Raw genomic sequence first — 12,506 nt, forward strand, 5'->3', positions numbered from 1 at the left:
GAATATTTGTAGTAATTGATAACCTCATTTTAAAATTCATATGGAAATGCCAGGGACCTAAAATAGCTAAGAGAATTTTGAAAAAGACGACGAAATTTGGAGGGTTAACACTACCTGATTTTAAGATTTTTGAAGCTACAATAATCATAACAGCATGGTATTGGTGTCAAGCTAGATCAAAAGATCAGTAGATTAATGGAACATAATGGAGAGTCCAGAAATAGACCACACATATATGAACAACAGATTTTTGATAAATATGCAGATGTAATTCAGTGGAGGAAGGACCTTCTTTTCAACAATGGTGCTGGAACCATTGAAAATACATATAAGAAAACAATCTTTGATCCAAACCTTACATTATACACAAAAATCAACTGAAAACAGATCATAAATCTAAATGTAGAACCTAACACTATAACACTTATTTAAAAATAGGAGAAATTTTTTGTAACCTTGGGTTAAGCAAAGGTCTCTTATGTATGAAATCAATAGCACAATCCATTATTTAAAAAAAATTGAGAAATTGAACTTCATCAAAACTAACTTCTCCTATTTGAAAGACACTATTAAGAGAATGAAAAGGCCAGTTACAAATTGCAAGAGGTATGTCCAAATTATATACCAAAGAAATTGTATCCAGAATATAAAAAGAACTCTCCAAAGTAAAATTAAAATTGACATTAAAAATTGAAAAAAGATTCAAACAGACACTTTACCAAAGAGGATACAGAAATGTCAAGCACACGTAACATCTTTAGACCATACCAACTGCTGGCAAGGTTGTGAAGAAAATGGAACTATGTTGCTGGTAGGAATGTAAAATATTGCAACCACTTTGGAAAACAGTTTGGCAGTTTCTCAAAAAACTAAAGATAACATCATATTGATAATCCAACCATTCAGCTCCTAGGTATTGACCCAGGATAAATAAGTTTATGTCCATACAAAGAGTTGTACATGATTCAAGCACCTACATGGATGAATCTCAAAATCACTATGCTGAGTGAATGAAGCCAGAGAAGAAAATAATACATATTATATGACTTCCTCTATAGAAAATTTTATAAAATACAAACTATATCTATAGCGACAGAAAGGTGATCAGTTTTTGCCTAAGGCCAGGGTGAGGAGGCAGCGAGGTGCAGGAGGGAGAGATAATAAAGATATTTGAGGAAATTTTGCATATCTGGATAAGTTAATTATCTCGGTTGTGTTGATGGTTTCGCTGGTGAATATATATGTCAAAGCTCATCAAATTGTATACTTTAAATATGTGCAGTTTATTCCTTGTCAATGATTCTTCAATAAAGGTGTTAAAAACTTTATAAGGTAGTTATGCTACTTTCACTTATAATTTTTTTTTAAAAATTGATATTAAAACGAATTAGTTGTAGAGTTGTTTGTGGTATTTGTTAAATATCTCATAGCAAGATATTATATCTATCTTTTCAAATTCATTAATTTATTTAGCAAACATTCAAAGTGCCAGACATTAGGGTGCTAGAGAAACAAACATAAAGCTTTCCAATTAGTGGGGTAGAGAACTAGAATTTACTGAGTACTGAAGGAGTTCAGAGCATGTCACCCTAAAATATGCTTTGGTATATTGATTATTTTGAAGTAACTTGAGAAACATCAATAAGGGCTCTCAGGCCTTTTCCTTTCCACCTAAAAGCAGGTCATAAAATTTCCTATGAGAAAACTGTCCTTCCTATACCAGACGACAGATAAGATACCATCCTTATCAACAGAAACTAGGAATTGATGCTGAAATGGGTTTGTACAAACTTACTGAAACATCCCTTATCTTCCACTAGTTTTGCTGCCCCTCCCTTGCCCCCAGAATACTTTTCCTAGTCACAATTTACAACCCATAGCCCAAACTTTTGTCTTGTCTGTGTGAAATCCTTCTACAAGGATAATTATTCACAACTCTGTACGTTAGATACTATTACTATCTCCATTTTACAGACGAAGAAACAGGCTACAACATAAACATTACCTAAAAGTGTAAAATAAACACTTAAGCCATATAAAATTAGCAACTCTCTTTGTGTAAAATTTTGTCTTGGAGTTACACTGAACAGCAATGATAGTTAAAAACAAACATTTGGTGGTTAGACACATTCAAACACATGTGTAAGTTACCATTCAAGCCACTTAACAAATATGAGTTGAATTTGTATCATTATTTCTTTCCATTATGGATAATAAAAAGCTAAGTAAGCTTTTATTTCTAGAATTTGATGTATCACCACTTCAAAAATATAAAACTAAAACTAAAGTGTAGTTTCTTCAGTAAAATAAGGAGGTTGATTTTTTACATAGCATCATTCACTTTGTGACCTAAGAAATGACGCTTAATAATAGGTTATAGATTTATTCATTAACATTCATTACCTTTTAAGGCCAGTATCTAAGAAGCTATATTTAGTAATCTTAGCATGTTACTGTGTTGAGTGAATGTTCACTGAATCCTTTATGATCTGACGATAATCATTTACATGGCTAAGGGCAGACAGGTGTTTACTAGAGGTATTAATGAAGGATGGAGCACATACATGAAACCACGAATTGCATACACAAATTCATGGTGACCTATTGTAGCCAGGTTCTCAATGAAAATATACCCGTTTATGAAGAGTCTTTTTTTCGCCTTTAAAACTTGAACTAACTCTTTTTTTTTTTTTTTTTTTTTTTTGTGGTACACGGGCCTCTCACTGTTGTGGCCTCTTCCGTTGCGGGGCACAGGCTCCGGACGCACAGGCTCAGCGGCCATGGCTCACGGGCCTAGCCGCTCCGCGGCATGTGGGATCCTCCCGGACCGGGGCACGAACCCGTGTTCCCTGCATCGGCAGGCGGACTCTCAACCACTGCGCCACCAGGGAAGCCCTAAAACTTGGACTAATTCTTATACCCAACGTATACAAGCTTCTCCCGACTCGAAATATTAACTCCAAACTAACAAATTATAAGCGGTGCAATTTGTCTCCTTCGAAAGCCCCGTCAGTCAATTTATCTGTGGGCGCGGCCTCGCCGAAACGCACCCCTCCCGTGAGCATGAGTGCGCATGCGTCCTCAGAGAGGGGAATGACCCTGAGAGGTTGCCGTACTCAGATAAGACGTCGTGCGTGCGCAGGCGCTCAGCGCTGAGGCCTGCCGGAAGCCAAGATGGCGTATCGGCGTTCGCCAGGACGCAGTTGGCGCCTTGTCAGTATCTGAGCTGGTAGTTTGTAAGCGGCTGTGGCGAACGCCCTCTCCGCCGTCATGGCCAGGCATCGGAATGTCCGAGGCTATAACTACGATGAAGGTAGGTGGCAGGGTTATGCCGGAACGTCATTTTCATCGTTCCAGCTGTGATCGCAGCCGGTTGGCACTCATTTCCATATGTTAGTTTCTTGTCAGTGGTGCCGGGCTGGCCTTCAGAGGAGGCTCATTTGGAGAAAATTACAGGACGCCTGAGCTACACCGAATGGCGTTGTTTTAAGTCTTGATTTTTTCCTTCTGGGATTGGTTTTATTTAGGGCAGGGAAGATGCTGTAGGCCTCATATGGGAAGGACTTTTGAAAAGGTTGGGATTCGGTCGGTGGTAGTTACCCACGTAAGCATTATTACCTCTCCCATTGTTTCCCCCCAGGTCGGCTACACACTTTCCTACTTCGAGCTTCTCTCCCCGACCCTCCTTTCAAACAGGCCCATGAAACTTTCTTATTTGTAAAAGGATTGACTTAGTGCTTACATTCAGCTGTTCTGCTGTAACTGTTAGATATACAGGGTAAATCTTGTGTGTTTGTTCCTACACTCTTAGTGCAGAACATGGCTTGAATTAGCTAACTTAATTTCTGTGCTTTTCAAGTTAAATTGGAAACTCAGGAGATGGTAGACAAAAATACGTATTAAAAAGGCCCAAAGAGTAAGTTGATAGATGATCTTGAGGTGTGTACTCAGTTCTTGGTTGGTCATGCTGAATATAAATGTACTTTTTGGGAAAAAAAAGTAGTATTAGAAGAAAGGGGGCTTTTAAAAGGACTTATTGATTTTAAAAGTGAAATAAAAAAATATGAATGTTGTCCAGGAGTTTAATTTCTATACAGTGGATAATTGTAGGCATCACCAAGCATCACACAAAATAAAACTATAAACAAGTTTGAAGGAGTGCAAATGAATAAAGATCTATCACGTTGTTGAGTACAGAGCATGCGGTGTGCTTAATATATTGGTGGTGGTTATTAGCATTCCCAGCAGATTATTCTAGAACATCAGTATGCTCTAAACATAGCGGAGGGCAGCTAACACCCTTTGCTACATTTGAAGGCAGTGATCCAGTTAGCCTGGCACGTGTTAGGTTCCTGGTGGTCACTTCAGAATGGAATTCTTTTTCAGTATTGCAGTGGATGTTAAGTATTGCCTGTGGACCACTGTTACCTGAGAAATGACTTTAGCCTGGGAGATATTTTTGCAAATATGCTGTAAAAGACATGAATAAGTCTAATTACTACTCATGCATTTCTTTAATAGATATTTATCATGTCCTCAATCAACATTGAGTGCTTGGAGTACTGTTTGAGCTTTGGGGACCAACAGCAAGATGTTTGAGGGAGTTTAAAGAGAGAGATACACAAGTAACAGATGATTATGAAGTGCTATGGGAGCTACTTAAGTGAGAACAGCTGTTCAGAATGAGTCGGAGGAGTTTAAGCAGAGCTCGTATGTGAAGGAAGGCATCCTGAAGGAGAGGTGCTTGGCTTGAGGGAGTGAGTGCTAAGATCCTTCTCACCTTAGCCACCCCAGATCAGGTTTTCAGATTTCTTTGGAACAGTTGATGACATCATAACCAAGCTGTTCCTATAGCATTGGAGGTTCATCCCGTTTTCTTGCTTGTGTAAGTTCTACTTATTTTAAGTGTCCAGTTTTTTTCTCTTCGCAGTTAAGCTTTCCCTTCTCTCAGATAATAACTTAAAAATTCTCAAAAGTAATATAACTTCATTACAGAGGTTTTTTGTTTTTTTCATTACAGAGATTTTTGTGCTCCAAAATCTATTGGTTCCTCTCCTTAACTCTCATTGTGTCCTTCTCTGTAATATGGGTAGTACTTTACAAGACTGCCTCACCTACTAATTAATAAAAGTCCCAGGAAGGCAAAGCCCATACTTTACTTTTATATTTACTCCATTAGCCAGTACAATGCTTTATGTGCAGTAAATACTCCAAAATATTGTTGAGGAAAAGAACCACTTTACAAAAATCCCAGGAAAGAATTCTCTTTATCTTCTGATACTGTAACACTTTTAGGGTTCATTTCAGTACTGAAAAACTGACCCAGTATGAAAAGATTCTTGTTGTCTTTAATATCCAAATATATTTTTTTGTGAATGGCTTCTCATTTATTTGCTAATAATTTTTTATTAAGTCGGGATTGTGATCTAATAATTTATTGAATGTGTAAAAATTTACACATTTTCATCCAATAGTAGCATTTATGTAATTTTTCTTTGCCATAAATATTTGGTCTCAGCCTTCGAACATGCTGTTCCTGCTGCTGCTACATGAATACCCTCAGAAATATAGCTAACTGTCCTTTGGAATTGGTTTAAAATATGATATTCCTGGGGATCTTTCCCTAGCCACCCCACTCCCAATTCTGTTTTTGTTGTTCCTATGTGTGTTGCCAGATCATTCTGTATTCTTATGTCTCAAACACTTGTAATATCGTTTTGTAATTGCTCGTTTTCTCGTCTGTCTTCCCTTGTTAGATTTTAGGTTTGTAGAGATCTGGGAATGTGCCTGTCACTCAGTCTTGTACCCCAAATGTCTCTGATAGCCCCTGGCATAGTGTTAGTATTTGTTGAATGAATAAATACACTTAATGTAAACATGTTTATGTTCTTTGTGGGTTTTTATAGATTGATTCATTAATTTATAATAAAACAAGTATTAATTTATGCCAAGCATGTGTCAGGTAGTTGTCTAGACAGTCTTGCCCTGAAGGAGCTATAGTCCATGGAGTGAACCAGGTATGGTGCTTTGAAGACATTCAGTTAGAGGAGTGTGCTAGAGAATAAAAGTGGCAGGCAGGGCTTGCTGCTTTACCCGGAGTGGTCAGGGAAGACTACTGAAATAGATGACATTTGAGCTGGAACCTTAACTAGGAGAAGGAAACAGCCGTAGGAAAATCTGGGCAAAGAGCATACTGTAGTCAGTTCGAAAAAAGGCCAATTAGCTAGAGCAGAGGGGAGTTTAGGATAAGCTGGGTTTTGTGCATTACCTAGCTTTACATGAAGAAAAACTGCCTTCATGGTCTGATTGTATACCCTGCGCTAGTCAGTTGTATGGAAAATAAATGTTTTGGTTAGAGCAGGCATCTGGTGAAAAAATGGATGGAAGGCTTATTTCAGATTTTTGTCAGTACTGGAAGGACAATTCAAGTACATGGTGTATGGGGTTATTCTTTGAGCACACGAAGTGAAAACTTGGAAAAACTTCTTAAAACTCAATTAGCTTAAAAATCTAAAAACATGTATGTCTTTATAAATATAGAAAGTCAGTAAATACCTACTTTGGGTAGAATTTTTAGAATTTTTTTTTGAAAAGTGGACATTCTAAGTTCCTTTAATTTAGATGAACAATTTAATTTAATTTATTTTGGAGAGAATTCAGATGTTTCCTCATTAATAACTAAGAATATGAAAAGAACTTGTAAGTGAATTTATCTCTTGTATTTTTATTTTAGATTTTGAAGATGATGATCTCTATGGCCAGTCTGTAGAGGATGATTATTGTATTTCACCATCAACAGGTGAATTTTAAAAAATAATTTGATTTTCATTATTTGGGTATTTAAAAATGTTAAGTAAATGTTATTGTCATTCTAGGACAAGCATGTTCCAGGAAACTGTAATATTATGTACCATTTAGAAAGATAATTGTATGTGAACTTTAAAAGTATATAAAATAATTTCTTTACTTACGAATGGAATTTAAAATTTTGATTCCATCATTTGACTTTAAACAATTTGAAGAAAACTCTGAAAACTATGGTTTTCCAATATTCTTTGCAGCGCGCAATTAATCTGACTTGACTAAAATGGTAATTTAGTCAATAATGAAAATCTAAAACTTCTGAAGGCAGACAGCAGTTAATTTTATATTCCCAGGAAAATCTTGAATCTTAGAAACACTGAAGTGTTATGCATAGACTTCCCTTCATACAGTACTTTATCTACTGTAAATAAACCAAATACATGTAATTCAAACTTCTGATGGAAATGCAAAGTGATTTAGAGTTCAGATTCCTGTAGGATTCCACATAAGAGCTGCATCTTCTGTCTCATTTGCTGACAAATTTCTTCTTTGCGCCCATATAACAAAAACATTTCCTATGTTCTTTACAGCAGAGACAGTGTCTTTATATATATAAATTTTTTTTAACGTCTCTATTGGAGTATAATTGCTTTACAGTGGTGTGTTAACTTCTGCTTTACAACATAGTGAATCAGCTATACATATACATATATCTCCATATTTCCTCCCTCTTGTGTGTCTCCCTCCCACCCTCCCTCTCCCATCCCTCTAGGTGGTCACAAAGCACCGAGCTGATCTCCCTGTGCTATGCGGCTGCTTCCCACTAGCTATCAATTTTACATTTGGTAGTGTATATAGGTCCATGCCACTCTCTGACTTCGTCCCAGCTTACCCTTCTCCCTCACCGTGTCCTCAAGTCCATTCTCTACGTCTGCATCTTTATTCCTGTCCTGCCCCTAGGTTCTTCAGAACCTTTTTTTTTTTTTTTTTTTAGATGCCATATATATGTGTTAGCATACGGTATTTGTTCTTCTCTTTCTGACTTACTTCACTCTGTATGGCAGACTCTAGGTCCATCCACCTCACTACAAATAACTCAATTTCGTTTCTTTTTACGGCTGAGTAATATTCCATTGTATATATGTGCCACATCTTCTTTATCCATTTATCTGTTGACGGACAGTTAGGTTGCTTTCATGTCCTGGCGATTGTAAATAGTGCTGCAATGAACATTGTGGTACATGAGAGACAGTGTCTTTGATCCAGACCTTTTTCTCACTAATTTCCCTAACAATGCGTTTGTCTTCAAATTTTAGCCTACTCTATAAACAGTTGGTTAAAATGCCTTGATAAATTTAACTATGCCATAAAAGCGGATACAATTACATATAGTTATGTACAGCATAAATATAATTCATAAAACTCATTTTCCACAAGTTGAAAGGTTTAATATAGTAATTAAAATTTCTATCAGTGTGCCTTGTCTTTAATAACTTATAGTCTCCTGAGCTGTTTTGTAAACCTGCTTTATGCCTCCTCTTAGTCTCTGAAGACCAAATATGTCCCTTCTGACTTTTTAGAGTTTCTTTTTCTTTATAAAGGCATAGGTGCTCTAGAAGTTGTCATAGCACCTCTACTCTTCCTGTCATCTTTTTTCCTGTTACTTATTACTCTGTAATGCATCTAGCTCTTTATGTATACTTTAATCATTTAGCCTAACTAATCAGAGCCTTTCTTCTCTTCCTTTAATGTTACACTGTTATCAGTCACGATTTTATTAGGAGATAGAAATTGCACCAGTTGTTTTGCCAGAGAGATTTTAATGTAAAAAGTTGTTAACTAGGTATTAGAGACAAAAAATGCAAACCAAAATATCAAGGAGGTAGTAACTTTAGGAAGCATTTATCATCTCTAGTTCCTAGGGGAACCAATGGACAAGGTTGAAGCCAACCTTTAGAACCTGGTGGGGGGCTCCTTTGAGCTGGGACCTAGATGTGTAACAAGAGGGTTCTGCTTTGTTGCTTTGCCATTGAAGTTCAGAGGAGGGACTGTAGAGCTGGGACTGAGACCTGAGGAGGGGATGCTCTGTGGCTGGTGTCTCTGAAGGGACACTGTGAAGCTGGGCTTCAGCCTTTTGAAGAGGGAATTCTAGCGGGCTGTCTGGTCATGGTTGAAGCTGGTTCTGGGAGTTTTGGAAAAACTGCAAACTGATATAAATTGCAGTTACTGGAACAAATGATTTCTGCAAGATGAAGTGTTGCTGGGGTGATGGTGACCAGATAAGAAACAAAAAGGAGAGGAGCATGTGTGTTCCTCTTCCAGCCTTCCAGTCCCCCTTTAGCATCTCCCTGTTGGCTGATCCTAAAAGGGAGCCAGCTGTCATAGAAGAAATGTGCTTTGCAGACTTCAACCCCAGCGTCACAGAGCAGAGTAAAGAGACTGGGTTAGAAGCTGAGAGGCGGCTTAATCAGCATTCCTTTAAAGCTTCTTATTCAGTGATTCAGAAAGACCATATTTTGTAGGGATTAGGGATAAAAGAAATTTCAGTTTTTCCAAGGAACCTCCCAGGCACTTGTCATTCGCAGTGTGTTAAAAAAAACTCTATGGGTTAACCTTTTGGGGTGCCTACAGTTCATTATCGTCAGTTGACTAGGTGACAAAATAATGTCTGATAGCACTAACTAGTATTACAAGTGAAGTAAAGATCATGGCATGTTCATGAAACTGAGAAGGTGATGTGGGTGTGATAATTAGATTTGAGTTTTTTAAAAAAAATCTCATATAATAGAGACTGGATTGAAGGTGGTACATACATAAGTGGATGTAGATAGAGTAGTTAGGAGACTATTATACTAATCTAGAGGAGATGAGGATATTTGAGGACTATGTTCACAAAATGTGGTCCATGTATCATTTGCATTACTTGAGGATTTGTTCAAAAGGTAATTCTGGGCCCCACCCCATAGTCAGAAACTCTGAGGGTGGGACACAGCTACTGCTTTGAGAACCATTTGTTTAGGACAGGGGTGACAGCAGGGGATTTGCAGATAGATTCAAGAGATAATTACAGGAGCTAAGGTCTACTTGGAAGTTGGTTGACTATGGCTTGCACACAGAAACCTTCATAGGACTACTGAAAGACATCTTAATATTGCAGATTAATGCATTCATTTATCTAGGCTTGTCTAAATAAATCATGCTTAATCTTGAGTAATGAGCTAACACTACACAAGGTCAGGCATTCTGAAGGTGTTTTTCTGAGATTTGCTTTTATGGCCTACCTTTCTTGAGGTCATAGTTTATCCCTTGTCTCTCACAGCCCTTGATATGTGTCTTGTCTGTGGTTCATATTCAGGACAGTCTGACTCATTGAGAGTTACCTTTGTATACTCCAGGAAGTCAACCGACTTTATCAAAGCAGGAGATAGTTAAATGGTTTTGACTTTCTTCTGTGACAAACTGGTATTTTTAACAAAAACATGTAGTTTTGGATTTTTAAATTTTCCAAAACATGTATAAAGTAGTAGTAATATCAGGTCAGACACTTTTCCTCTTTAGTGGTATATTTTCCCAAGCAATTTTCAATTAAAAAATGAATAGTTTTAGAAGGATACTTTCTGTTCTTAAAGAAGCAGCTAATGTCATCGAAGAGATGATTGATTTCATGGTCTAATGAATTCTGGTAATTGAATGACTTTATCAATTAATAGGATTTTCTCTAAATTTTATTATGTATTTTTTTAAACTCTACTAAGCACAGTTTTCTTGATGGAAAGGTGATTTCTAAATGTTATAGCTTTTTTTTTCTTTAGAAAGATTGATGCTGAATATTGAACATACATTAGGGAGCTGGTGATAGCAAAAAGAGCCTATAAATAAAACTTTGAACAGTTATAAATCTTGTTTCAACTAATATAATTAGAAGTGGTAAGAAATAAACTGAAGCATATTAACATTTTTAAGAGTTTATTTGAGCAGATATCAGTTTGAATCAGGTAGTTCCAAACTGGAAGTGGTTAGGAGCACTCCACCAACAGGAGCTGGAGCAGGGTTTTTATAGAGAAGACATGAAGCAAAGCAAGGAAATTATTTGGTTGACTACAGCTTAACCCATTATATTATTTGGGGGAGAGTAGTTGGCTTTCTGTGATTGGTTGTTCTTAATCCTGAGGCCTTTGTAGGAATTGACTCTGGATTGGTTTTCCCTTTGCAACCAAGGCATTAGAGCCACTTCAGTCTCATGACCTCCTTGTATGATTAATTTAACAGTAGTTAACCTTATTCAGTCCATTCCATGTTAATTTATTGAGCATCAATTAACGTGTAAGGAAGCTTGTTAAAAGTTCCCTTCAAATGACAGTATGGTGGGTAAAGAAGTAGTCCTGCCTGAAGGAGTCTGGAAAGGCTTCTGGAAGGAGGTGGGATTGGGACTGGTAAATTTGGGAGTAAGAATGGCATCCTAGAGAGGAAACAACAGTGCTTGAGCAGTGGCCTCTAAGTGAGGCATGTTTGGGAAGACTCACATGATTAATGCAGTTGCAGCACAAAGAGGGCTCAGAAAGGAAATAGCCAAATTGTGGAAGACGGTTTTTAATTTTTGGTGTGTAGTTTTAGCTTATTGAAGGTTTTTGAGTTAAGGGGGTCATGTTTTAGGAAAGTAACTGATGCCAGCATACAAAGTGGACTACATCTGGGACAGATGAAAGGGGAGACTTGTAGGCGCTTTCCAACCTTCTCTGATGTTACCAATCAGCTGGGAGTAATTGTAAAAATAGAGATTCCCTGCCCCATTCCAACACCACTTAACCAGAATCTCCAGGGGAAGAAGCCTAGAAAGCTGTATTTTTAATGAGTACCTCACATGATTTTTATTTTAAGATGTTTAGGAAGCAATATTATGCAATTGCAGGAGTCAGGTTTTGAATTCTCTGAATCTTTATGTTTATCAAAATGCTTTAAATTGTAAAAGTCACTATGGGTGTCCAATTTTCAGAAAGCATTTCTGTCAAAGTTTGTGAATAAATTTTTAGAAAAGAAGAGCATTTTATATTTATCCTTTTCTCTCCATTGCTTTCCTCTCATTCTTTTTTATCATATTTGTTGCCTTTTGGCTCTCATTTCAACTTCAGAGATCTGGATGCTTCTTTTTTCCCCAGCAGCTATTTTCCCTGGGGAATTTTCCTACCCACCATCCCTCTGCACTCCCGGGCAAATCCAACCATCATTTACTTCTAAAACAATGGCCACAGTTTCTGAGTTGGATTTGTGTGTGGGAGGCGGTAGGAAAAGCCCCCACGAAGAATAGCTCCTTGGGGGTAGAGCAGAAGCCTGGATTTTGATAACTTCCTTTTTCCCTGTCAATATTTCCTAAGTGAAAATTGTTCACGGACATATCTGATTTCTTCTCTCACTTAATTTGTGATTTGTCTTAGGTTTTTCCTCACAGTTCAGAGCTATGAGAGAAAGTTGAGGAAAGTATATTTGTTACTTTTAGGCTAAACTGAATAGTTAATTACAGCCAGGAAAGTAGTTTGAAAATCATCAGGCACAAAATGGCCTGGTTTACATTTTTTAATGCTACCACATTTTATTGTATCTAAAATGCCATGGATTGTAAGACATATTGTTATTTTACGTACCACTTAAAATAAATCAGCTGTCAGTCTAAGTATTACATAATACTAAGATGCCATTTGATTGTA

At 37.2% G+C, this 12,506-nt stretch overlaps 1 protein-coding gene across 4 annotated transcripts in view; it reads left to right on the plus strand.

Annotated features, from left to right (window-relative positions):
* The first annotated feature begins 3,150 nt into the window (after window positions 1-3,150).
* The window catches only part of HBS1L (HBS1 like translational GTPase), an 83,209-nt gene continuing 73,853 nt past the window's right edge, over window positions 3,151-12,506 (plus strand). For all 4 annotated transcript variants that reach the window (XR_008618342.1, XR_008618343.1, XM_007105988.4 and 1 more), the window contains exons 1-2: window positions 3,151-3,313; window positions 6,734-6,799. Coding sequence is in view for 2 of the 4 variants with exons in the window: in XM_007105988.4 (XP_007106050.1) it covers window positions 3,271-3,313; window positions 6,734-6,799 (109 nt within the window). In the remaining 2 variants the exon portion in view is untranslated. The remainder of the gene's footprint in view (window positions 3,314-6,733; window positions 6,800-12,506) is intronic.

Source organism: Physeter macrocephalus, chromosome 10, assembly GCF_002837175.3.
Source record: "Physeter macrocephalus isolate SW-GA chromosome 10, ASM283717v5, whole genome shotgun sequence".
Lineage (NCBI taxonomy): Eukaryota > Metazoa > Chordata > Mammalia > Artiodactyla > Physeteridae > Physeter > Physeter macrocephalus.